Source organism: Pristiophorus japonicus, chromosome 1, assembly GCF_044704955.1.
Source record: "Pristiophorus japonicus isolate sPriJap1 chromosome 1, sPriJap1.hap1, whole genome shotgun sequence".
NCBI lineage: Eukaryota > Metazoa > Chordata > Chondrichthyes > Pristiophoridae > Pristiophorus > Pristiophorus japonicus.
This window is the reverse complement of record NC_091977.1, coordinates 399,070,246-399,098,190: the sequence shown is the minus strand read 5'-3', so window position 1 is coordinate 399,098,190 and position 27,945 is coordinate 399,070,246. Positions and strand designations below refer to the sequence as shown.

The 27,945-nt window shown below is 43.7% G+C and overlaps 1 protein-coding gene across 1 annotated transcript; it reads left to right on the top strand.

Annotated features, from left to right (window-relative positions):
* Positions 1-203: 203 nt before the first annotated feature.
* Positions 204-26,881, top strand: LOC139259754 (vexin-like). Its single transcript, XM_070875444.1, has 5 exons — positions 204-266; positions 8,152-8,314; positions 10,337-10,473; positions 18,278-18,366; positions 25,805-26,881. Exons 3-5 carry the CDS (start codon positions 10,354-10,356, stop codon positions 25,989-25,991), a joined length of 396 nt encoding a protein of 131 aa, XP_070731545.1. The 5' UTR covers positions 204-266; positions 8,152-8,314; positions 10,337-10,353; the 3' UTR covers positions 25,992-26,881.
* The last annotated feature ends 1,064 nt before the right edge of the window (positions 26,882-27,945 follow it).

Genomic DNA, 27,945 nt, shown 5'->3' with positions numbered 1-27,945 from the left:
AGATATACTCTCTGTGTAGTCACTATATAGTTGCATAAGATGGAGACTTGTTTACCTGATGTACTTTCAATAAGGTTTACACTGTGTATATACATGCTGGCACCACTAGAGGGTGCAACTGGTGGAGACCAGGGTTTCCTGCCCTGGTGGCACGGGCTGTATAAAAGGGGAGCCATCATGCGGCCGGCTCACTCTGGAGTTACGAATAAAGGACCAAGGTCACGACAGTTTGAGTACAACACATTGCCTCGTGGAGTCATTCAAAGGTACATTACAGACATAATAACACTGAAATACAGGAATTTGTAAAAAGTGGGTAAGAACTTCAAAGCTTCTAAATGACAGTTATAAAAATATCAAGGGTTGTATAACTAGACATAATCACTGGTGGTTTAAGTATTTGAAGGTTAGGAAAACATGAAGCTGCATCAGTTGGGTTTGTATTTATTAACAGCCTCTGGCTTCAGATTTGATATGGATTCTAAGCGCAGTTTCAATCGAGTTTGAAAAGAGCCCAATTTCCATGCAACAGCAGGGTTGCTATAAATAATTTCATTCTATGACAGATCTAGTAGACAAACTATAGGGTAGATTTAACTATTTTTCAGATACAAAGTGGGAGTTACTGATGTGAAAATAGGCTGGAGATCACCTATTTTGTGCAAACTGAATATTTTGAGTCGGGAATTAATAGACACAGAAAGACTTCATTTTAATACTTAAATCAAGTTCTGATAAGATCATTGAATCATAGAATGATATAGGGTAGAAGGAGGCCATTCAGCCCATCGTGCTTGGGACAGCTCTTTGAAAATGCTATCCAATTAGTCCCACTTCCCTGATCTTTCCTTGTAGCCCTTCTCCTTCAAGTATTTATCCAATTCTCTTTTGAAAGTTATTATTGAATCTGCTTCCACCAGCCTTTCAGGCAGTGCATTCTAGATAATAAAAGCTCGCTGCGTAAAAATAATTCTCCTCATCTCGCCTTTGGTTCTTTTGCCAATTACCGTAAATCTGTGTCCTCTATTACTGACCCTTCTGCCACTGGAAACAGTTTCACCATATTTACGCTATCAAAACCCTTCACGACTTTGAACACCTCTATTAAGTCTCCCCTTAACCTTCTCTGCTCTAAGGAGAACAACCCCAGTTTCTCTAGTCTCTCCACATAACTGAAGTCCATCATCCCTGGTACCGTTCTAGTAAATCTCCTCTGCACGCTTTCTAAGGGTTTGACATCCATCCTGAAGTATGGTGCACAGAATTGGAGACAATACTCCAGCTGGGGCCTAACCAATAATTTATAAAGATTTAGCATAACTTCCTTGCTTTTGACTCTGTTTATAAAGCCAAGGATCCCATATGCTTTTTTAACAGTCTTCTCAATTTGTCCTGCTACATTCAAAGATTTGTGTACATACAACCCCAGTTGTCTCTGTTCCTGCACCCTCTTTAAAATTGAACCATTTAGTTTATATTGCCTCTCCTCATTCTTCCTCCCAAAACGTATCACTTCAAACTTCTCTGCATTTAATTTTAGCTGCCATGTGTCTTGCCCATTTCACTAGTCTATGTCCTCCTAAAGTCTGTTACTATCCTCCTCACTGTTTACTACATTTCCGAGTTTTGTGTCATCCGCAAACTTTTAAATTATGCTCTATATACCCAAGTCCAGGTCATTAATATATATCAAAAGAGCAGTGGTCCTAATACTGACCCCTGTGGGACACCATCTATACTTCCCTCCAGTCTGATAAACAACCGTTCACCACTACTCTCTGCTTTCTGTCTCTTAGCCAATTTTGTATCCACGCTGCCACTGCAACTTTAATCCCCTGGGCTTTATTGTGATGTGGATGCAATTTCTCAACATTCGCGCCAGCATGCCACCAAGTGATGTACCCAGCCATACTAAATGGGCAGTCAGGGCTGCTAGGAGCTGAGCTGTACACATTTAAAGAGCTTAGTAGGAAGATTCTTTGAACAACTTTTATAATTTGTTTTTTCTGTTGTCACTTAGCTTTTTAGGAGCCTTTGTGGCAATTGTTGTGGTGCAGCCTCTGTCCCCACCACTGGCCCCCTCCCCAACCACAGGGTCCCTTCTTCTAGAGTTGTTAACCTGTGGAATTCCCTGCCGCAGAGAGTTGTTGATGCCAGTTCATTGGATATATTCAAGAGGGAGTTAGATATGGCCCTTACGGCTAAAGAGATCAAGGGGTATGGAGAGAACGCAGGAAAGGGGTACTGAGGTGAATGATCAACCATAATCTTATTGAATGGTGGTGCAGGCTTGAAGGGCTGAATGGCCTACTCCTGCATCTATTTTCTATGTTTCTATGTTTCTAGAATTGTTATCATGGGCTGTCTTCTTCAACAAACAAGTAAAAAGTGAAAAATTCCAACTGTGGAGGTGTCATGCAGTAATAGCCAAGTGTCAGCATGCAGTCTGTATTCAGCTTCATTAGATGGGAGGATTCTGATTGCATGTAAGGATGCTGATTGCTGCCATGGACAGTGACCAGATAACTCCAGCTAGATCTCCTTGCTGGTACCTTAAAATGTAGAACTTACCTTACTGGGGGTTGAAATAGGGTTGTTGGCAGTCCATGTTTTAGATCCTCTGATGTGAAAGGGCTGCCTGGCTGATAACCATTGATTCCCACTTTTTCTGGACAATGGCAGGGGGAAATCCAGGAAAATTACACAGAGGCGATATAACATGACTCCCGCATCACTTACATAAATTTTTAATGTGTGTCCCAGGCATGGGTCCTTTTATAAAAACAGAAAATGCTGGAAATACTTTCATCATCGACCTGAAACGTTAACTCTGTTTCTCTCTCCACAGATGCTGCCTGACCTGTTGAGTATTTCCAGCATTTTCTGTTTTTATTTCAGATTTCCAGCATCCGCAGTATTTTGTATTTGTATGGGTCCTTTTATCTTTGATAATCAGCACATTTTAGGGCTAGCAGTTTTCTGCAATTGTTAACCATGAGCAATCATGTGAATATAAAGGCATAATTTTTTAGAGAGAACTTTCTCCAGTGTCCAGAATCCCAGCATTAATTCACATAAACAGAAAAGCTTCGAGGCAAGCAACCTGAATGAAAGACTTACATTTATATAGCACCTTTCAGTATGTCCCAAAGTGCTTTACAGCCAATGAAATACATTTTAAAGTGTAGTTACTGTTGTAATGTCGGAAACGCAGCAGTCAATTTGCACACAGCAAGCTCCCACAAACAGCAATGTGATAATGATCAGATAATCTGTTTTCTTGTGATGTTGATTGAGGGATAAATATTGGCCAGGGCACTGGGGATAACTCCCCTGCTCTTCTTCGAAATAGTGCCATGGGACCTTTTACGTTCATGTGAGAGAGCAGATGGGGCCTCGGTTTAACATCTCATCCGAAAGACATCACTACGACAGTGCAGCATTCCCTCAGTACTGCACTAAAGTGTCAGCCTAGATTTTTGTGTTTAAGTCTCTGAAGTGGGGCTTAAACCCACAACTTTCTGACTCAGAGGCAAGAGTGCTACCAACTGAGCCACGGCTGACACAATGATAAAGGGATGGTAATAATCTATCTGTGGCTGCTTTTACATAAGTGAAAGTGTGAGGTCATCGAATTTTGGATCCAAGAAAGACAAATAGAAGTATTTTCTAAATGGAGATAGACCAGAAAATGTGGAGAAGCAAAGGGATTTGGGTGTCCATGTACATAAATCATTAAAACCAGTGGACAAGTACAAAAAGTAATCAAAAAGGCTGATGGAATGTTGGCCTTTATCTCAAGGGGGCTGGAATACAAATCGAAGGAAGTTATACTTCGATTGTACAGAGCCTTGGTCAGACCCCATCCAGAGTACTGCATTCAGTTCTGGGCACAGCACCTCAGGAAGGATATATTGGTTTTGGAGAGATTGCAACATACATTCACCAGAATGATACTGGGGTTAAAGGGTTTAATTATGAGGACAGGTTGCATAACTTGGCTTGCTTTCCCTTGAATATAAAAGATTGAGGGGTGATCTAATCGAGGTATTTCAAATTATAAAGTCATTCAATAGGATATTTAAAGCAAATCTTTTTCCTGTCGTGTGGGAGTCCAGAACAGGAGGGAATAATCTTAAAATTACTGCCTGGCCATTCAGAAATGTAATTAGGAAGCACTTTTTTACACAAAGTGCAGTAGAAACCGGGAACTTTTTGAAGCCCAAAAGGCTGTGGATGCTGGATCAATTAAAGCTTTCAAGACCGAGATCAATAGATTTTTGGTAGGTAAGGGTATCAAAGAATATAGGTAAAGGCGGGTAAATGGGGTTGAGGTACAGATCAGTCATGATCTAATTGAATGGCGGCACAGATTTGAGAGGTTGAATGGCTTTCTCCTGTTTCTATGAAAAGCAACTACTTTGGAACTTTAGAACTATGCAGATAAAGTTGCTCACCAAGTGCAAATGTTCTCCTTGTGTGAGAGGAGTATGTGTGTTACAGACAGCTATTGTTTATATAAACTATAAGCTTATTTGCTGTAAGCTGCCTTATTTGTTCCTTTTCCTGCTTTGCCACAGTCATGGAACATCTCTGCAGGATGACTAATAGTCTGTGTGAGAGCAGACTGTAAGGTACTGCTGAGAAGTATAAAGCAAACCATGCTGCTTCTCTCCAGTGAACCTCCTAGCCTATGAAATCCAACAAGGTTTCCATAACTCCAAGCATAGCATTCAGGAGAGAAACTGCCTATGCTTGGTCACTCTGTCCTCTGGGGCACCATGCTGCATTGTAGTTGTGTATTACTATGGAGAGAACAGAGATGAATTTGTTGGTATCTAAAACAAATTAATGGGAACGTGTATTTAAACTGTGGTCTGGAGGCTCCATGATATGCACCTGAACACAAGAAGTTTGGACACTTTTAATCTAACCGTTTTGTTTTAGAAATCTGTTTAATTTAATAAAAATATAAAGCAATATTCACACATGTTCTTGGATGGTGGCAGGTCGCACTGTTATCGACTGGCTGAGGGCCACATACCATTATGTCTACTATCTCAGGAATTCCAGTGACATCATATTGCAGATGTGGTTAAAAAATGAGGTATTCTTGTACAGTGCAGGGAGTGCAGCGAAGGTTCACCAGACTGATTCCCGGGATGGCAGGACTGACATATGAAGAAAGACTGGATCGACTAGGCTTATATTCACTGGAATTTAGAAGAATGAGAGGGGATCTCATAGAAACATATTGGACAGGTTAGATGCAGGATGAAAGTTCCCGATGTTGGGGAAGTCCAGAACCAGGGGTCACAGTCTAAGGATAAGTGATAAGCCATTTAGGACCGAGATGAGGAGAAACTTTTTTACTCAGAGAATTGTGAACCTGTGGAATTCTCTACCACAGAAAGTTATTGAGGCCAGTTCGTTAGATAATTCAAAAGGAGTTAGATGTGGCCCTTACGGCTAAAGGGATCAAGGGGTATGGAGAGAAAGCAGGAACGGGGTACTGAAGTTGCATGATCAGCCATGATCATATTGAATGGTGGTGCAGGCTCGAAGGGCCGAATGTCATACTCCTGCACCTATTTTCTATGTTTCTATGTTTACAGTTGAATTCTGTTCAACTGAAGTGGAGTTTTGAATCAATTGCCAGTATAACTTCCACAGCCAGGTCCAAATTACTTCGAATCGGGGAAACTATATTAATCCTACTCACCCAGCAGAAACCAGGCAGATGGACAATTAAATTACTCCACGTTACTTACCCATTGGAAAGCTGCTTGATCACATTGACCATGATTTTTACTCAGCCTTCTGGAGAAGCAGCTAAGCCACCCACCCAAAATCGGCATGGTCCTTATCTTGATTCTTTTTTCCCCCTTATTCTGCCCTTTTGGGGCCACTCTAATATACAGGTTAGAGTCCAATTACATCATCTGGCCCTGACTTTGATTTTAACACAAGTCTAAGCAGGGACGGCACCACAACCTTCCCGCCAGGCTGGAGTGAGTCGCGATATGATGAGGAGATGAAGCGGCCCAAACAGGTAGGCTTTTTACTTTCGTTTATGGTGCCAGAAGAAGCAGGAGTGTTCCTCCAGGCCTCAAGAAAAGTCGCGGCCTCTTCTGCCTTTTCTACTACAAAACCCTCCTGGATCCCCTTTCACCACACCTACTTTCTGGAGGCTAGACTGGCGGAATGGTCATGAGGCCTGGGAGTTAAAATACCCAGGCCTGTTTTCTGCTGCAATGGGTGAATTTCTAACTCACTCCACTCAAAATCCACCTGGAGTTAAAATCAGGGCTTAGTTATTTATTCAGCTTACTTTCTGTAGCCATGTAACTTCACTATACAGTTTTAGCTGTGCACAGGAATTTCTATTACCAAATTTTGCTTTTTCACTTAATCTTCTCAAGCCCACAGAATGTTATATTAGAAAACTTATAACTTTTATTGCTGTAGACCCAGGTGACCACCATTGTAACAATGGTTTGTAAAAAGAGAAATAGCTCAATACTAAATCACTCAAGCCATTTTTCAATCATAACCCTGAAGCACTGAGATAATGTACAGAAAATATCTCTTAACTCTGTTGTCAAATGGTAGCCCCATTGACATTGAGATTTTGCAGCAGGATAAATCAGATATAATTTTACAAGTTCTCAATGTAAATTCTCAATATAAATTTTCAGTATTAATCTATCTTAACATAAATTTAGATCTGAAAACTTACACTTTAGACTCTGCTTCTGTACTAGTTTGAATCTGATATATATGCAGTGTGAATCAATATGGAGTACAAGATACCCCCTTTATGGCCTGCATACAGCAAGACCTGGATAACATTCAGGCTTGGGGTGATAAGTGACAAATAACATTCACACCACACAAGTGCCAGGCAATGACTATCTCCATCAAGAGAGAGCCTAACCACCGCCCCTTGACATTCAACACCATTGTTGAATCCCCACCATCAACATCCTGGGGGTCACCATTGACCAGAAACTTAATTGGACCAGCCACATAAATATTGTGGCTACAAGAGCAGGTTCATAGACTGGGTATTCTGCAGCAAGAGACTCACCTCCTCCTGACTCTCCAAAGCTGTTCCACCATCTACACGGCACAAGTCAGGAGTGTGATAGAATATTCTCCACTTGCCTGGATGAGTGCAGCCCCAACAACACACAAGAAGCTTGACACCATCCAGGACAAAGCAACCTGCTTGATTGGCACTCCATCCACCACCTTAAACATTCACTCCCTCCACCACCGGCGCACTGTGGTAGTAGTATGTACCATCTACTGCAGCAACTTGCCAAGACTTCTTCAACAGCACCTCCCAAACCCCTGACCTTTACCCCCTAGAAGGACAAGGGCAGCAGATCCATGGGAACACCGCTACCTCAAAATTTCTCTCCAAGTCACACACCATCCTGACTTTGAAATATATCGCCATTCCTTCATCATTGCTGGGTCAAAATCCTGGAACTTCCTCCCTAACAACTGTGGGGGTACCTCCACCAGATGGACTGCAACGGTTCAAGAAGGAGGCTCACCACCACCTTCTCAAGGGGCAATTACGGACGGACAATAAATGCTGGCCTTGCCAGCGATGCCCATATCATGTGAATGAATAAAATAATACTTGCATATTAATACCCTGCACTTTAGAGAATCCAAACTGGAATGGTTTAAAGATTTACATTATTGGACAGGAAGACTTGTTGACTTGCAGGCCCAGGAAATTTAAAGGGTTGCAGCTGAGCTGTTCATCCAGCCTGCATATTTTCTCATTAAACACAAAATGCCAATTTCAAATACAGTTAGTTGCAGCTTCCAATGAAACCGGCCGTAGTTGAAACCAGCTGTGTGTATGAGAAGTGTGGGCCGGCTGAATGGTGCTCACTGGCTGGATTTGGCTGACGAGCTGTCTATTGGACACTGCCACACTGTGAATTTCATCTAATTGAATCTCAACCCAATTGAAAATGAACAGGAGTCTGCAGTAGGGAATGTTTGTCAATAGGCTCAAAATTGAAATAATAAAAAGCTAGGTTCTTTACTTCACCTCTGAGACAAATGTTGCCATTATTACAGCATAAATATTTGTTTAAACATTCCTTCATATGTGATTTTTTCTAGGTGGTGGCAGCATACGATTACCATCCCCATTGGTCAGATGAGCTGGTACTTTGCCAAGGTGATGTTATCCAAGTTCTGTACAAAGATAATGAGGTGTGGTGGTTTGGCCGCTTGCAGAATGGGCGACAGGGATACTTCCCATCCACCTATGTCAGTAAACACAGTAAGTGCTGGGATTCAGATCACATTTTCCCAAAATGTGAGCCAAGCAGCCTATGAAACGAGGAGGTCTTCAGTTCCATTATATGTCATTGTTTATAGTGTCAACCTTTGAGTGTCAAAAACATCATTCTTCTTTAAGGGCGCGTTTGCTAAATTGAATTCTGTTTTGTCAGCAAATATATGACTTGATGACATGAGTCACTTTGTTGTAAGTTGTACCATTCACCAGAACCTACACACTCAAGGGCAATTAGGGATGGGCAATAAATGCTTGCCAGCAATGCTCACATCCTGTGAATGAATAAGAAAATTTTATTTAGAACAGAATATGTAAGAGCAGCAAGGTACACATGCTAGTAATACAATACTTACCAGTTAAGGAGTGGCGAGCATGGGGCCCCGACCTGCGAAGAACATCTGCAGCAGTTCGGGGCCTTAAAAGGAGCATGCCACTCCAGGGAGTGGCGCGAGCTGGTGCAGGAGAGCAACAGCAGTGAAGAGGGCGACTGGATTGGACGTCACCATAACCGGTGATTGTAGCATGAGCAGGTGCAGCAGGAGGGACGAGGGAGCGGTGAGAGATTGCAGAGCAACGTGATTGGGGTCCAGAAGAGGCAAGGGTCCAGGGGCAGCATGGGCCAGCCCACACTGCAATATGTGTGCGCACCAGACCCATGCAGCAGAGCTGGTCTCCAGTCGCCTTGGTTAACCCTTGCCACTGAACCAAGATCTAGCTCTGTCAAGCCCGTGTGGTGGCTGGTGTGCAACGGCCACCACACGTTAAAAAAATCCACGCACAGGCATCTTCCGCCCTTCAAGATGTAGTTCAGGACTTGGAATAATAGGTCCTTCATTGAAACACCTGTGAACTTATCCCTTTTTGGCGTGGAAGCAAGTCATCCTCGATACAAGGGACTGCCTAAGAAGAAGACACTCATAAACTGTCTCTTTCTGGGAACAATTGGGCATTTGTTAATGGACTAAACATGAGCACTCCACTGTTGTGCCACATTGGGCACAGATGGGTATTGAAATACCTGTGGCTGTGAATTATAATTTGATTGACTAGAGAAGAGATAATTTTCTTCCATGAAGCCAGCTCTCCCAATAGTTCAGTTGGTAAAGTGAGGTCACAATGTCCCTTGTATAAAAACAGAAAATGCTGCAAATACTCAGCAGGTCAGGCAGAATCTGCGGAAAGAGAAACAGAGTTAATATTTCAGGTCGATGACCTTTCGTCAGAATGTCCCTTGTTTGATTCTCAACCTGTGCTGAGTTAGTTAATCTCAGCCAGGATAGCAGTAGGGTACAGGTATTCAATTTGGCTTCAGCATTCCTGGGCTAAAGAGGAGGAAAAGAAATCAGCCAGGTTTCCTGGGTGATCAATTACCCTTGGCAAAACAGGAAATTATAAACCTGGCCAGTTTAAATTAAAAAAAATCTTCAACCAACACAGCTGGTGATAAAATGTTGTACTAAAATCTCACCCACCCACCCCGATTAAAGTGGGCATTCCAGTTACACCATAAATGGCACAGTGCCTGCCCACAATAAGCTAATGTTCTGACCCTGGGATTTAGGATAGGATTGAGGCACATCCATGGGTTGGCTAGACGTTCTGTCCTACCCTAGATCTATCCCGAGGAACTTGTTGGCTAATCTCTTCCACTCTCCTCCACCCCCCACCTCAGATAGTTTCTCCTCCTCAGATGATTCAGGCAAGGATACCAAAACACATCCCTCAGGGTGAAGCCTAGGTGCAATCAGACTGTTATCTTGATTTACTATTTTTGCTTAAGTCCAGTATTTTCCATTGCAACCTCTACAAACACTCCCTCCAATTTTTGTACAAAATATGTAGGCAACAGTTACAATCTTGAAGAACCCTTGTCCCATGCACTTTTTTTTATCTTCTTAGCCTGAAATTCTGGAAAAAAATTGAATGGACAAATTGAGGATTCTGAACTATAACCATATAATTCTCTCAAATATGGGAACAAATTTTCCTTTGTTTTGTTCATAGAAGAAATTAATGAGAAAATGAAGTATGGTAACGATGGAGAAAGCCCTGCCAAGGTATTAGACAATAATCAACCCGTGGGGTTACCCTTATCTGAGCCAGGCAGATATAACAAAGTAAGGAGATCACCAATGTTTGAGGTATGTTGCATGTTCTGAATCCTACTGGATAAGCAAGGAGTGTAAATGTTTACTACTAGTTATCATAGTATCAAAAAAGACAATTGGACCAAAAATGAAATGGAAAACCAGTGCAAAACTGAGCAAACTTATAACGGGCTCTTCAGCTCCATTTGAAAGTATTTAAATATCAATGGTTTGCACACACACAATTCTTTGCCATTGTTCCTGACCCAGGTCCTGCTCTGCACTGCTAAAATGGAGTGAAACCAAATTTGTATCATTATATGGAGGACGGAAGGAGAGGTGACACTGATGTCTCTTTGATCCTGTGCGTTCTGGTTACAGTCACTTTAACAATTCCATACAGTCGGTGGAACCCACACGTAAAAAACAACGTGTATGGACCTGATTTTATCCAAACTACAAATGTATCCAGAATTTTTCACATCAAACATTAAGTTGCTTTTCTGTTAGATTTTTCTACACATTTACATGTAAACTTTGGGACTGCGCAAATTGAATTTCCAATCCTGTACATTTCTATTTATTTTCCAGCGCAAAATGTACACTGGACAAACATTTACAATTTTCTGCCCTTTTTCCTTGGAGTGCCTGAGAGGGTTTGTGAGGAGATTTACGAGAATGGCACCAGGGTTGAAGGACTTCAGTTATATGGTGAGACTAGAGAAGCTGGAATTGTTCTCCTTAGAGCAGAGAAGGTTAAAGGGGGGATTTAATAGAGGTGTTCAAAATTATGAGGGGCTTTTATTGGAGAAAATACAGAGAAATTGTTTCCATGGATGACCAGGTAACCAGGGACACAGATTTAAAATAATTAGCAAAAGAACTAGAAGAGAATTGAGGAGATTTTATTTTTATGCAGCGAGTTGTTATGATCTGGAATATTCATCCTGAAAGGGTTTACTATATTAAAGGCACTATATAATTGCAAGTTGTTGTTGGAATCAAACTTTCAAAAGGGAATTGGATGTATACTTGAAAAGGAAACATTTATAGGGGAGTGGGACTAATTGGATAGTTCATTCAAAGAGTCAGCACAGGCATAATGGGCCGAATTGCCTTCTTCTGTGCTGTAGGATTCTATGATTTTCCTGAAGGTGATAACTCATACTGCAGCATGATTCTATGGGCACAGACAGCCTTTTGGTGCCTCACTGAGATCCCCATTCTTCATGTGAGATCCATGACAGTGTGAGTTGACACACTATTCTACCAGTAGTCACTGCACACTTTCCAGTAATAGACAGAATACAGGTTGGCGATCTGGTGCAGGAATCCTTTTATCTTTGATGACCCCATACTTAGTACTTCATATATCTACACTCTTGGGCTCACTAGCTTGTATATTCCATTGTGTTCCACTCAATTTTGGGGCAGCAATCAGGCACGAGAAGCGGCAATTAGGAAGGGGATTCATTATACTAAATCCCCACGCTGCCTGAATTTCCAACATTTCCAGCGGATGACAGAGCCCCACCCACATTTGGGTAAATAAGGCAGTCAGGATGTGGAGACATTAGAAGCCCTTTTCCACTTATTTCCATCTAATTTCTGCTTTGTCTTAATCGTGCCACTATAAAATTGTCATCTAGAGTTGCTAAATACTACCTCGAAGGGTTTAAAGGACAAGCCTATTCAGTTACTGATGTTAAAACCTTATTATTCTTATTAGGATTTTTTTGGTTATTTTGCTGTTGTGCCTACTTTGCCAGCTGCTTTTCTGCTATTTGCTGAGGATCCCCTCTGGGAATTTATCTCTATTTTGCTTCTTGAAAGAAGAGGAGGAGCAACAGAGGCTGCCCACTGATACTTCACAGCTGAGTATCCAGGCTTCATTTGACGAGGGGCAGTGTCTATGGAGACTTTGCTTTATGGAGTCACACCACATGTTGTAATCACCCCTGCAGCCTACCTCCACTGTGTGCACCACGCTGCAGTGGTTTGTAAAGGTGACCACGGGCATTTCTAAAGGGGTTCAGTGCATGTTCCCCCCAAAATTGTTGAATATATTTACATTAAAAATGGTGTATTTTGGTTAATTTTAAAACACTTATCACTTCACATTTGAAAGTTAAAGGAAAAATAAACAAGATTAATTTTCCGATTGCATGCTCCTAACCTTGTCTGTCAAGACAGAATATAGGGAAATCACATGAGCAATCTTAAGTTTTTCTGTCCATTAATTTTAATGAAGATAAATCATGTGCTTTGTGTGAGCAATTTCCCAACATGAGGTCCCAAGAGCAAACAAAAGGAAAATTTATCTTGTTAAATTTATCTATATTTAACAGGTCGACCAAGCAATCTATTTTGTAAAGTTGCCTGAACAGTCACTCTCTGCTCCCCCGCCCCTTTCACAGGAGCACTCTCCTTTCCTTTGTAGGTCTTGCGGAGACATCGTTGGTGGTATTTCTCCAGCAACTTGAGGTGTCTACTGTACATGGTCCATGTCTCTGAGCCATACAGGAGGTATTACTACAGCCCTGTAGACCATGAGCTTGGTGGTAGATTTGAGGACCTGGTCTTTGAACACTCTTTTCCTCAGGCGGCCGAATGCTGCACTGGCGCACTGGAGGCGGTGTTGAATTAACGTCCTCGACCAGGCCAACATCCCAAGCATTGAAGCACTGACCACACTTGATCAGCTCTGCTGGGCAGGCCACATTGTCCTCATGCCGGACACGAGACTCCCAAAGCAAGCACTCTACTCGGAACTCCTTCATGTCAAACGAGCCAAAGGTGGGCAAAGGAAACATTACAAGGACACCCTCAAAGCCTCCCTGATAAAGTGCAAAATCCCCACCGACACCTGGGAGTCTCTGGCCAAACCGCCCTAAGTGGAGGAAGTGCATCCGGGAGGGCGCTGAGCACTTCGAGTGGGCAGAAATCAAGCTCAGGCAGCGGAAAGAGCATGCGGCAAATCTGTCTCACCCTCCCTTACCCTCAACGACTATCTGTCCCACCTGTGACAGGGACTGTGGCTCTCGTATTGGACTGTTCAGCCACCTAAGGACTCATTTTAAGAGTGGAAGCAAGTCTTCCTCGATTCCGAGTGAATCATCTTTCCTCACTCACTGCTGGCCCTGGCACCAGCTCTTATCTGACTGTAGTTTCACCTCAGGAGTGACTGTGTGCCCCGCAGTATGAGTGGAAATTCAATACTTTTGTTTACAACTCCTATTACTTGCTTCCAGCTGCTACTTCACTTGCAGCAAAGAAAGTGGTCAGGGTGGAAATTTCTTTGGTGTCTCTAGATTTGGAGGAGGAAGAATAGTTCTTGAGGAGACAAAAAAGGGTAGCTGTAAAGGAGGTATACATCAGGCATCATATATGTGCCTGTCCTTACCTCGGGGTGGGGGGGGGGGGATGCAATTACTAATCTAAACAGTCCTTTCTAAGCAAGTCAAAGGAGACTTCACAAGGGAGATGTTACAGAACTACCCCATCTCCTAGAGCCTAACCTGCAGACAATTTCTACCTCACGGATGGCTCTTTCCAAGCATGCGAAGGTGAGGATTATACTTCATCCTTCCAAGCCATCATCAGTGACATTTGTCCAAATCAGTTATCCTGCTTTCTACAGACCCATCAAACTAGTGACTGAGGGCTTGTTTGCAAATGGTAAGATATTCATCATTCTGCCCATGAAACGTAGGCATCAGCTCAACAGGTCATAGAACTTTTCCCGAATGTCAGGCTTTCCAAGAGTGCAGAGCATCAGGGATGGACCCATGTGACCATCTGGCCACCAAGTTCCTGCTCCTCTGTATGGCCACTTGTTCCTCCTCACTTGTGCATTCTACCTCAACTGGTGCTACCTCCTCAAGCTCACTGTGTTGTTGCTTGTAAACTTCAGTTAGAGGAATGCAGTGTGCAGCCTTGCTGGGCCACTGGTTGGTCTGACAGGCTGCTCTCCAGCACTACAATAACAGATAGAGAACAAATATTAGAAATAAAAACAGAAAATGCTGGAAATACTCAGCAGATCAGGCAGCATCTGTGGAAAGAGAAACAGAGTTAACGTAAAGGTCATCGACCTAAAACGTTAACTCTGTTTCTCTCTCCACAGATACTGCCTGACCTATTGAGTAATTCCAGCATTTTCTGTTGTTATTTCAGATTTCCAGCATCCTCAGTATTTTGCTTTTGAACAGATATTCAAAGGCTGACTCCCCAGTACACCTTCAAGTAGAGCTTGCATTGAAAATAATGTGAGTGAAAAGGGGCACAAGACATAAGAACAGGATGGTACTAGGTCTGAGCTTGAGAGATGCCTGCTGTATTAACTTTTCTTATTCCCTCCATGCTCTACTTTGCCAGGATAAGCAAGGTGATCTCTTCCAAGGGATTCAAGACCATGTAATCTGTCAGCCTTCTTCCAGTCGGTACCTGTTCCCTTGAATTTTATGTAATCTTGTTGTACAGCAGAGAAGTAAATAAGCTAAAGGAACACATGCACAGTGACTGAAATGTGCCCAACCTGCAGGCTAACCTGCGTGTTGGTCGGTGATCATGCATCATACAGCCAGGTTGTGTCACAAGGAGGAAGGTTTTAACTTTCAGGTGGCTGACCGATGGAGTGCACCAACCACTCGCTCATTCCTGCCGGTGGGAGGCCTGAGCCATTTGGAGGGCAAGGCCTCAGCTCCATGCCACTGGAAAGTAGCACACCCTGAATGGACTTTCTGATACAACTCTCTGGCTCAAGAAACGCAATATTAGGTGGCGCAGACACAGAGCCAGCCCGCAGTGGTAGGTCCTAGGAAGTGAGCCAGAGCCGGCAGTGTTCTGCAATATTTTTGTCGAGCCATGAGGAGCACTCCTCCACAAAAACTTGCCATTTTTGGAGCGGCCAGCAGTGATCCCTTTAAGAACCATAAGTTAGACCACTTAACGCCAAGTCACAAGATTGCACCATGCGTGTCATGCACTCCACCATATTTGTCCCCATAAATTACAATTCGGGTCCTAACTATATTATAGGACCTCGATTTACATAGTAAAGAGGCCTACCACCTGAAACAGGCAGACGCTCTGGCTGCCCAAGGGAAAATCCCATTGAAATTGGTGGCGGCTGGAGCATCGCCACTAATGGGCCAGGACATCTACCGACCCATTTTGAGGCTGTTACCACCCAGTTAATGCCAGGTTTGAACAATTAAAATCAGCCCCAAGGTGTGATACCCTTAAAGGAGGTAATTATGTATTAAATCTTGAATATGTACCCTGCTGCGGTATTGGTTTGCATGAGGTACAATAAAAGAACAGTAAGGTTGAGTGAGGGCTTGCCATGGTGAGCAATAAATGTGGAACACGTTTATCAGTAACATTCTGTTGCACGATCTTGTGCCTTTGAGCTGGTAAATGGCACCAGTCAGCAGTCTTACCTTGTCACATTCCTTGAGGTGTACTGTCTTCTAACACCTCTAATGTATGAAATCCCTCTTTTGCTTTTGAAGTAGCTAATATGTTGGAAAGAAGATAAATATGACTAGTCATTTTTAGCTCTTTACTAGTTGGTGTCCCATATTTGTTAATGGCAATTCATTCACATCTGTTTTGTTCCAAGAAGTATTTGAATATATAAATGTGTTACATATAGATGTTTTATCAATGTAATATCCCAACAAAAATAAAATCCAGAATAGTTAGCAGGATAGGTGTCAAATTACAGTTGTTGGAGGGGATTCTTGTTGGGGAAATTTAATCCAAAAATTCAAAACATCCTCCATAACAGAGTTAACAATTCTGTTAATATGATTAATGTTGTGTATAATGTGTGATTATTCAGCAATTATTCCGAGGGTATCAGCTGTGGCTTAGTGGGTAGCCTGTGAGTCAGAAGGTTGTGGGTTCACATCCCACTCCCGAGATCTGAACAGACAAAACTAGGCTGACATTCCAGTGCAGTACTGAGGGAACACTGCACCATCGGAGGTGCCGTCTTTCAGATGAGATGGTAAACTGAGGCCCAGTCTGCCCGCTCAGGTGGACGTAAAAGATCCCATGGCACTAATCTGAAGAAGAGCGGGGAGTTCTCCCCGGTGTCCTGGTCAATATTTATCTCTCAACCAATATCAAAAACAGATACAAAAGCAAAATACTGCGGATGCTGGAATCTGTATTAAAAATGTTGGAAATCTCAGCGGGTCAGGCAGCATCTGTGGAGAGAAAAACAGAGTTAACGTTTCGGGTCGATGATCCTTTGTCAGAACTGGCGAATGTTCGAAAAGAGCACATTCTTAAGAAGCACTGAAAGGGGGAGGGGAAGAAAGAGCAAAAGGGAAGGTCTGTGATAAGATTGAAGGCAGGAGAGATTAGAGAGACAAAAGGAATGATGGGCCGAGTTGAAATGGTAATGATGAAAGTAGAAAAAGGTTAGTCTAGATAGGGTGTGAATGGTGGAATAATGACCAGCTGCCATTGGAGACAAAGAGAAAAAAAAAACATAAGATAGGAGAGGAAGGGGGGAAAGGGAGCCAAAGATGGGCAGAGGTTATGCTCTGAAATTGTTGAATTCGATGTTGAGTCCAGAAGGCTGTAAAGTGCCTCAATGCTGTTTGTGGGAGATTGCTGTGTACAATGTGGCTGCCACATTTCCTATATTACAAGTGACTACACTTCAAAAGTACTTCATCAGCTGTAAAGTGCTTTGTGACGTCCTGAGGTCCTGAAGGCACTATATAAATGCAAGGCTTTCTTCTCTGTTCACAGTTCTTGCAATCAACCGACAGACCATTGTGCCCCTCCTGGCAGAGCTGGTCCACTACGTTCGGTGGGAATGGTGTCTTGTAAAGAAAAACAGGCCAGCCCTTTTTACATCCATCTCATGCAGCAACATTTTCACATTGACATTCTTCAGAGAGAGGATCAGATGCTGCACTGCTTTCATATTTCTCCTTTTTGTGCCTCCACATTGAATTATTCTTTCATTTCATTTTGATTTTGTACCTCCTTAAATTGGATTTGTGTTTAACTCCTAAAAAAACAATAAGGGTAAAATTATTCAAATCCTGCTCCCAGCACGAAGCTTCTTTCAAAGGGAATGTGGATGGGTGAATCGAGCACAGAGTTCAGCTCACTCCTGAACTTGCGATGATCAAGTTTAATAATCAGAACATTGTGCATCCCGCAGATTGGGCGCCCTGACTCCTCACGTCATTCTCCGATCCACGTTCCTGTTCAGCGACGTTTTGAGTCAGGACTTGCAACATGTATCCTTCTAATTTGTTAGAACTAATTTAAAAGAAAATCCCAGAAACCAAATCTAAATCTATTGTAAATCAACGAAAGGCACTGACGAAACAAAAAGATTGTCAGTAAATGCAGTAGCACTTGGCAGCAGAGGTCACTATGAGTTCTATTTATTATTGCTGGCTATTCCAGCCACTAAGAGCTCAGTACAGACTGGTCACTGTAATCACTGGATTAGAAATCATACCATGCAATGGAAATAAAAACCGACATGAAAAATATGCTGAATGCTGCCGTCAAAGGAAACCCCTTAAAGTACTTGAAACATCAAATAAATTATTTTCAAAGTGTGACTTCCAAATTAAAATATTTCCTGTACTTCTTTTCTCCTTTGAAGATACATTTACAAAGCAGGTGTTTCCTGTAACTGAGACAGTAAAGCATTGCCAATGTACGCTTGCAATCAGATAAGATAGAATTTATGGATACAAAAGAAGTATTTAAAAAGGAAGAGTATCTTATGAAAACCCTAGCTTTCATAGAAACTGGAGAAAGAAATGCACCAGAAATGTTCTTTAAAATTTCTGACACAACTTGTTTTTCTAAGAAATCCCAGGCATTGCCGGTTATGCAAGCTTCACTCAGACCAGGTGTGATTCCTGAGCCAACTACAGATGTGAGCAGTTTTACAGAAGGGTAAGTGCTTCTCCCGCAGCCCGCTGAAGACCAGTCTTCTTTTGAACACAGCTGTCACTAATCTGAGGAAAGCCTGTTGCCCGGCGACGGCCTTCTGTCAGACATTCGGCGCGACCTCAGCAGAACGGCAGGTGGCACAAGTCAGAGGTCAGCTGTTTATTACATGGCAGTGTCAACTGCAATTATCCTTTTTGTACAACGAACCCTCATTTAACTCAGTCTGCCTACAATTTCTTTCCATAACACATGTCTGCTCTTTTGTGTTTAGACGTAGAGCCTAAGTACTAGGTTTTATTGAACAGTCAAATGTTTGTGTTGAAAATAGGACAATCCTGTGAAGCTACATTTTTTAAATAAAGTTAATTATTTAACCCTTCAAGTACTGAATTTCTTTTCAATGCAAAGCGACCTATGTAGCTTTCCAAATATGTTGTTAATGAGAATATTTGGGCAAACTGTTCTTTATATTTATCCCCTTTTTTCTTTGACTTTCTGCAACTGAGAGGGTGGGTGCAAACCCTGTTCGGAAACTTGAGAGAGATTCTGTCAGTTCACTATCACTCCCATGGTTAGCCAGCAGGAGGCATGTTTGAAAAAGAAGGAAACAGTCAATGTCAGTATCCTGCCTCCATTCTAAGTGAGAGGGAGTGCTTTATCATCACACATCATACAGCAATCTGGTTAAGAAATTTTGAAACTGAGTGTTATGGTTTAAATGGTTGTTTAGCTAAATTATGGGAATAATTTTATGTATTTGTGCTCCCAACAGATGAAGCTCTGTGTTGGGAACATAAATTCCTATAATTACGTCTTAGATATATAATACCATGGGAGCACTGAAGTATTGCATGTGGCCTCCTTTAGAGCAAGCTTTACACCAGTCATGTGAATGGAACATTTTGGAAGTTAAAAAAAACCTGCTGTTTGCACAATCTGTGGCGAAAGTCTTTCTATAATAATTATAACAATACTACACTAAGACAGGTAGGATCATGGGACAAGTAGTGCTAAGGCAGCAGTCAAATCATCATTTGCTTAAAGCATCAAATCTCAACTCATTTCATTTCAAAATTTCCTGAATGTACAAACAAGAACATATGTACAATAGAGTCACAATCATTAGTATGTAAATATTTGGGATAACTCAAATTTCAATAGATGAATCAAAAAATCATTGGTAATCTTTTATTGAAAATATGAGGTATTTGATTGCAAATCAGTCAAGTAGCTGGTGAATTATCTGTAGTCTCTACTTTTAAAATTATTTTTTGTAACTAAGATTTTGAGATTTATTGACGTTTAGAAGCATGCATTTCATATATGTAATGCATATGTCAACACAGATTTGTTCATTATTTGAATGACTTCAGAACATTAATTTAGTTCTTAAATAGGATCATTTTCCTTACCAATTTTCTCCCTGCCCTCCACTCCTGAAGATATTGACTTCCTGCTGTTCACCCTCCACTATCTCATCCAAGTAGCTATTATTCATGAGTAAATGTTGACAGTGAAGCAAGTTATTCAAATGCAAGGGCATCATCATCATCATCATCATAGGCAGTCCCTCGAATCGAGGATGACTTATTTCCACGTCAAAAAGTTCACAGGTGTTTCAATGATGGACCTAAAATTCCAGGTCCGAACCAAATCTTGAAGGATGGAAGATGCCTGTACGTGGATTTTTTTTAACGTGTGGTGACCGTTGCATATCAGGCACCACACGGGCTTGACAGAGCTAGATTTTGGTCCAGTAGCAAGAATTAACCAAGACGACTGGAGACCAGCTCTGCTGCACGGACCTAGTGTGCACACATATCACAGTGTGGACGTGCCCGTGCTGCCCCTGGGCCCTCGCCTCTTCTGGGCCCCGAACTCATGCCTCTCCTGGGCTCCGATCACATCCCTCTACAATCTCTCGCCGCTCCTTTGCCCCGACCTCACCGCTCCAGCTGTACCTGCCCACGCTCCAATCACCAACCTGGATCTTGGTGACATCCTTTTTCACTGCCGTTGCTCTCCTGCTGCAGCACGTGCTGCTCCCTGGAGTGGTATGCCGCCACGCTGCTCCTTCTGCTCCCCGGCCTGTTCCGATGGTGCTCGCAGGCCGGAGGCCGCTCTTAAGGGCATCGCAGCTGAGACCAATACTACCCTTACTCAGTGTCTACACTAATGTCCATCCAGCAGGGGTTGCTGGATAGCAATTAGGAACAGAAAACTTGGTTGATTTTTCCACTCACTAACCCAGGGGCACTGAATCCATTTCTCGTGCCTCTATTGCCATTTTAGCTGACAATAAATAACTTAGGTCAAGCCAGGCATCAACTTAAACTTGATTGGCTCAGTTTAAATGTATATGATGGCATTAGAGGGTGAACCCAAGGATATTGATACAGTAACAATGAGGGAATGCCAATCTATGTCTAAGTCAGGACTTGGAAGGGAATGGTCTTTCTATGGTACTATTGTCCTTCTTGGTGGTAGAGTTTGCAGGACAAGTAGGTGCGTTGAAGTAACCATGGTGAGTTGTTGCACTGCATCCTGTGCTGGTGATGGATGGGGTGGATATTGAGTCCAGTGGTAGGGCACCAATCAAATGAATTAGTTTATCCTGGATGGTGTGGAGATTCTTGAGTGTTGTTGCAGCTGTACCCATGCAGGTGAGTGGTGACGATTACATCACATTCCTGACTTGAACTTCTAGATGGTGGAAAGGCTTTGAGGGGTTATGAGATGTTGCAGAGTACCCAGCATCTGCCCTGCTCTTGTAGTCACAGTGTTGACATGGCTGATCCAGTACAGCTTCTGGTCATTCATGATCCCCAAGATGTTGATGATGGTGAGGGGGGACTCGGCATTGGTGGTGAGGATGAGGAAGAGGATTGGGGAGATTTCACGGATCGTCTTGACCAGTATTTCATGGCAAACGACCTAAACAAAGACGAGAATGCAGAGAAGCGCAGGGCAGGTCTTCTCACCGTCTGTTGCCCCACGACCTATGCACTCATCAAGAATCTGCTCTCACCCACTCTTCCTACAGAAAAGGATTACAAAGAACTGTGTGCTCTAGTTCTGGAACACCTTAAACCCACAGAAAGAATCCTCATATCCAGATATTGCCTCTATACGCACGTTCATCCAGAAGGCCAGGACGTAGCGGCATTTGTTGCCGACCTGAGACGTCTTGCAGGGCCTTGCAAATTTGGGCCTGCATTGGAAGACATGCTGCATGACTTTTTCGTGATCGGGGTCAAACATGAGGCGATCTTAAGTAAGCTGCTGGCTGTGGAGACGCCGGACTTCAGCAAGGTCATCACCATCGCCCAGGCGTGCATGTCCACACAGAAAAACACGAAGCAGATATCGCGGCAAAACAGGAACTCCACGGCAAGTACTGTGTACAAAATTGTATCGATGGCCAGCAGAGCTGCACATGGCAGGGCCTACTCGATTGCGTCTGCAAGACCGGGAGCCGCTCAAAGTTTGCCATCGAGGGCCTACTCGATTGCGTCTGCAAGACCGGGAGCCGCTCAAAGTTCGCCATCGAGGGCCTACTCGACTGCGTATGCGAGAACGAGAGCTGCTCAAAGCCCGCCATCGGGTGCAAATCCGAGCTCAACGTGTTGGCGTGCGGGGGCAATCACCGACCCCATCAGTGCCGCTTCAGGCAGTGTGTATGCAGAGGGTGTGCGAAGATGGGGCATCTTCAGCGGACGTGTCCACAGCAGAGCAAGCGAGCTGCAACACACCAAGTGGATGATGATCAATTCAGCATGGATCTGGCAATGCAGCCCAAGGCATTTGAGAGCTCCGAGGAGGAAGTGTATAGCGTGCGTGCGTTCCTAACAAAGAGCCAACCGATAATGATGGAGGTAAAATTAAACAACGTGCCGGTATCCATGGAAAAAGACACGGGTGCGAGTCAATCGATAATGAGCCAGAGGACGTTCGAAAAGCTGTGGGAGACCAAGGCAGAGAGACCCAAGCTGAGTCCGATAAATGCGAAGTTGCGTACCTACACCAAAGAGCTCATACCAGTGATCGGTAGTGCAGCAGTAAGAGTGTCGTACGAGGGAGCGGTTCATGATCTACCATTATGGATTATCCCGGGCAACGGCCCATTGTTATTTGGCATGAGTTGGCTCGAGAAAATAAAATGGAAATGGTATGATATTAAAGCTTTGTCATCAGCGGATGATTTGTGTGCTCAAGTGCTGAGAAAATTTCCCTCACTGTTTGAACCGGGAATTGGCAGCTTCAAGGGAGCCAAGGTGCAGATTCACCTAGGCCCAGACGTAAGGCCCGTCCATCACAAAGCCAGGACGGTCTCGCACATGACGAGAGAAAAGGTCGAGCTCAAATTGGACAGGCTACAACACGAGGGGGTCATCTCTCCGGTCGAATTTAATGAATGGGCCAGCCCCATTGTTCCGTGTTAAAGAGCGACGGCACGGTCAGGATTTGTGGAGACTACAAGGTCACGATCAACCAAGTTTCGAAACTAGATCAGTACCCGCTACCGAAAGCTGATGACCTGTTTGCAACACTAGCCAGGGGAAAATCGTTCACCAAATTGGATCAAACGTCGGCCTACATGACACAGGAACTGGTTGAATTATCAAAGAAACTTACGTGCATCAACACGCACAAAGGACTGTTTGTTTACAACAGGTGTCCTTTTAGCATTCGTTCGGCGGCAGCCATATTTCAGAGAAACATGGAGAGCCTATTGAAATCTGTTCCCAGACCGTGGTATTCCAAGACAACATCCTAGTCACAGGTCGTGACACCGCCGAGCACCTCTACAATCTGGAAGAGGTTCTGCGTCATCTGGACAAAGTGGGACTCGGGCTGAAACGTTCGAAGTGCATTTTCATAGCACCAGAGGTCTAATTCCTTGGATGAAAAATTGCTGCAGATGGAATCAGGCCTACAGACGCGAAAACAGAGGCCATCAAAAATGCACTCTGGCCCCAGAATGTGACAGAGCTGCGTTCGTTCCTGGGTCTTCTCAATTACTTCGGTAACTTCTTACTCAAATTGAGCACGGTATTAGAGCCTTTGCAAAAGCTGCTCAGGAAAGGAGACAACTGGGTGTGGGGTGAACTTCAATTCAGAGCCTTTGAGAAGGCTAGAAATCTGTTGTGTTCCCACAGGCTACTGGTACTGTATGACCCATGCAAGCGTCTAGTTTTGGCCTGTGATGCGTCGTCCTATTGGGTCGGCTGCGTACTTCAGCAAGCCAATGAGTCAGGCAAACTACAACCAGTTGCGTACGTGTCTCGAATGCTGTCCAAGGTGGAAAGAGCCTACAGCATGATAGAGAAAGCGGCTTTATCATGTGTTTATGGGTTAAAGAAAATGTACCAGTACCTGTTTTGGCTTCGCTTCAAGCTGCAAACCAATCACAAGCCACTTATACCATTGTTCTCGGAACATAAAGGTATCAATACCAATGCATCATCCCACATCCAGAGGTGGGCGCTGACATTATCTGCCTATGATTATGTCATTCGCCATAGACCAGGCACCGACAACTGCACTGATGCATTGAACCAGTTACTGTTGCCCAGACCGGAGGTGGAAACGCCAATGCCCGCAGAGCTACTCATGGTCATGAATGCCTTTGAGAGTGAAGGGGCGCCTGTAACTGCTCAACAAGTTAAGACCTGGACCAGGATCCGACCCTATCGGTTGTAAAACGTTGTATTCTTAACGGAGACTGGTCAACCATCCCCAAGGAAATGGGTGATGAAACCAAACTGTACAGCCGCCGCAAAGATGAGCTTTCCATCCAGTCCGACTGTTTACTGTGAGGTAATCGTGTTGTAATGCCCAAGAAAGGCAGGGCGAGATTTGTACGGGAGTTACATAGTATGCACCCCGCTATTGTCATGTTTGGTGGCCTGGCATTGACTCGGACTTAGAGTCATGCGTGCATCAGTGCAGCACTTGCATGCAGTTAAGCAATGCCCCAAAGGAAGCTCCGCTCAGTCTGTGGTCATGGCCATCCAAACCGTGGTCTAGAATCCACATCGGCTTTGCAGGCCCCTTCCTCGGTAAAATATTTTTTGTGGTGGTGGATGCATACTCCAAATGGATAGAATGTGTGATCATGTCATCCAACAGTTCCACTGCCACCATTGAGAACCTGAGAACCATGTTTGCCACACATGGTCTGCCAGACATCGTTGTCAGCGACAACGGACCGTGTTTCACGAGCCTGGAGTTTCAAGAGTTCATGAAACGCAATGGCATAAAACACGTGAGGTCAGCCCCATTCTAACTCACGTCCAATGATCAAGCAGAGCGGGCAGTTCAAACCATCAAGCTGAGCCTGAAACGTGTAACTCACGGTTCCTTGCAGACATACCTGTCACGCATACTGCTCAGTTACAGGACAAGACCACACACTCTCACCGGGGTCCCGCCTGCGGAACTATTGATGAAGAGAGGCCTCAAAACAAGGTTCTCTCTAGTCCATCCTGACCTTAACGATCATGTCAAAACCCAACGTCAATGCCAGCAGTGGTATCACGACCGCACCACAGTGTCACGCGACATATCCGAAAATGATCCAGTGTATGTACTTAACCATGGTCAAGGGCCCAAGTGGCTCCTGGGCAATGAAACGGATAAGGAGGGTAACCGGGTGTATATGATTAAGCTCAACAATGGGCAGATGTGCAAGAAACACATTGATCAAATCAAGCTAAGACACACTGACGAACCGGAACAGTTGGAAGAAGACACAGAGAGCTTAGACGACCAACCAACTCACGTCCAGCCATCAGAAGAACCCACTGTGGTCAACGCCCAGCCTCAAGTTGTGAGAGACTCGGAAAGCACTGGGATGGTACTGAGACGGTCAACCAGGGAGCGAAGGGCTCCGGACCGTCTGAACTTGTAATATGGACTTGTGCCAAGAACTGGGGCAGAGGGAATGATGTAATGTATGTACATAAGGTCTGCCCACCAACAGGGGGCACTACCGTCGCAGGTCCTAGGGTCATAGGTACACTCGTGCTGGGCCCAGTATATAACCTGAATTTCACCTTTGTATCTTCACTTCTGGAAGCCATTAAAGACTGACCAGGTTACACCTAGTCACTGACTCACAGTACGGAGTTCATTGTATCATTTCACACACCACAACAGCCATCTTCCCTTGTGTCACGTTTATCTCCAGCCACTGGAGAGTTTTCCCCATGACTCCCATTGACTATAGTTTTCCAGGGCTCTTTGGTACCATAAACAGTCAAATTCAGCTTTAATGTCAAGAACAGCTACCCTCACCTCAATTCAATTCTTGCATCTATGTCTATTACTCACTAGCTAAACTAGGTGAGTAGGGAGTTTTTTCAAATGGCATTTGAAGGTTAAGTGAATCAGGCTCAAGAGAATTGCAAAGCCCATGTCTGACATAATTTTCTTTCAGGAAACAGAGGAAGAGTGAGAAAAACATCAGAAAGGATCCGATACTGGCTCTTGAATCAGATGCCAGTGTACCACTGACAGGGAACATATCACATACAACGCCCAGCATTCTGAGAAGAATCATCATGAAAAACAGGAAGAAGGCACCATGTTCTGGGACAACAAACAATGCCTTTGAGCCAGATTGAGGAACCTGCTTTAGCTTGTGCAGGAACAATGCAAGAATGTCATGTCATTTTATTTTGAGTAATGAATTGAGTTGAGATGTCAACTGTACCATCCCAAGGAGTCAAACACTCAGCAAGTTTAGTGAGTTACTAAAAATGTTTTAAGTTTTTAAACCTTGTTTTCAAAGTCATCAGACTGTGATGTTGGGGCCATTTTGAAATGTAGAATTAATGTGATTAAGCATAAAAGTTGCTGTTTTTTTGGAATAAAAATGAAAAATGCTAGAAAATGTATGAAGAATGGAAATGAGTCAAGAGAAAAGGCTGATTAACGTTTAAGATGTAGACTCATTGTCAGTACAGATTTTCTACACCTGCAACTTTAACTTTTGCTAGAAAGGGGACAGAATTCCACCAGAATTGTGATACAATTCGTTTTTGCAACAAAACCCAATTTGTCGCTCTTAAATACTGCAGGAAATCCCAGGAGAAGGTGCTTTTTCATCCTATCCCAATCACATTATGGCAGCACTTTGGGGGGTTTTCTGGGGGAATTCTGGCAGACACGCTGCTGATAAAACCAGTGAATTTATATCTGTCAATATAAAGGTCAAATGGTAATCAATTCCAGAGGAGTTGATTACTGTTTCAAAGTTACTCTTTTTACTCTTCGCTTTAACCTGACCGGGCCCCTGGTTCCCCCTCTCGGAGGGGCAGGGTGTCACTCTTTCGTATGCAGGACAGACAGACACCTTTCTTGTGTCACCTGAAGCCTGGGCACCTGCTTCCATTCTTTAAGTGACCCTATCCCTGCGATTTGGGACAGGGTCATCAGAGCTGAAAGCGGCGAGTGTAAGTTGCCTCCTGCTGCACTCCACCCAGCACAATAGCACCTCAGAAATGTAGCCTTTCCTCATTACAGATCCGGATAGATATGCTGTGTATTTCCAGCATTTTCATTTCAGATTTCTAGTATTTGCAGCTTTTTTCTGATTCATCACTATTGCTTTTTTGGATGTTTGTTTTCACTCATTTATCAATAAAGTCAGTAAATGATGCTGAACATTTTATTTGGCTCAGAAAGTGCAAGAGGCTATGATTGTAAGAATGTGCATTCAATTGTGAACAAGGCCCTTGCAATGCATGAGTTTATCGTGAATGATCGCATCGATATAATGGCCTTGACAGAGATCTGACTGAGGCGTGATGATACCTTTAATGAAGCTTCCCTGCCGGGTTATACTTTCCACCATTTGCCCCATTTAAACCATCGCAGTGGCAGTGTAGCCCCTACCACTCACTAAATCACACCTCGCTCTGTCTCCCTACTCCTCTGGCAACTTCTTCTTTGAGCGTCTCACCTTGTTCCAGCCCTCATGCCTCTCATTTAAAATCCTTGTTCTCCACTGCTCATGCCATGTTCCTCACTGAGACACTGTCACTGTTGACCTCCCTCAGCCTCTGCATTTCGGTGATTTCAACCTCCATCTCAACTCATTATGCTCCCTCTTCTCTGAGTTCACTGCCCTCCTTTCCTCCCTAAATTTCTCCCTCTATCTAAACTCCCCTACCCATATTCATGGCCACCATCTTGACCTCGCCATCTCACATCTTATATCCCTCTCCACCAACATCCCCTTCCCACTCCCAACCCCACTTCATTCTGTGTCCGCCCATGGAAAAAAAATTCTCCCTCAAGTCACTTACAACTGCACTTTCAAATTCCCAACTGTCCAGCCTTTGGCCCTCCATTCATCATGACATTTCTGCAGCGACTGATCTGCTCAATCACACCTCACCTCCACCTTTGATGCACTTACATAGAAACATAGAAAATAGGTGCAGGAGTAGGCCATTCGGCCCTTTGAGCCTGCACCACCATTCAATAAGATAATGGCTGATCATTCACCTCAGTACCCCTTTCCTGCTTTCTCTCCATACCCCTTGATCCCCTTAGCCGTAAGGGCCATATCTA

Bases quoted from the DNA above. Each gene is read 5' to 3' on its own strand.
- LOC139259754 (XM_070875444.1), top strand. From the start codon at position 10,354: ATGAAGTATGGTAACGATGGAGAAAGCCCTGCCAAGGTATTAGACAAT. The intron at 10,474-18,277 runs GTATGTTGCATG...TGTTTTTCTAAG, and splicing joins GGAGATCACCAATGTTTGAG to AAATCCCAGGCATTGCCGGT. The intron at 18,367-25,804 runs GTAAGTGCTTCT...ATTTTCTTTCAG, and splicing joins GTGAGCAGTTTTACAGAAGG to GAAACAGAGGAAGAGTGAGA.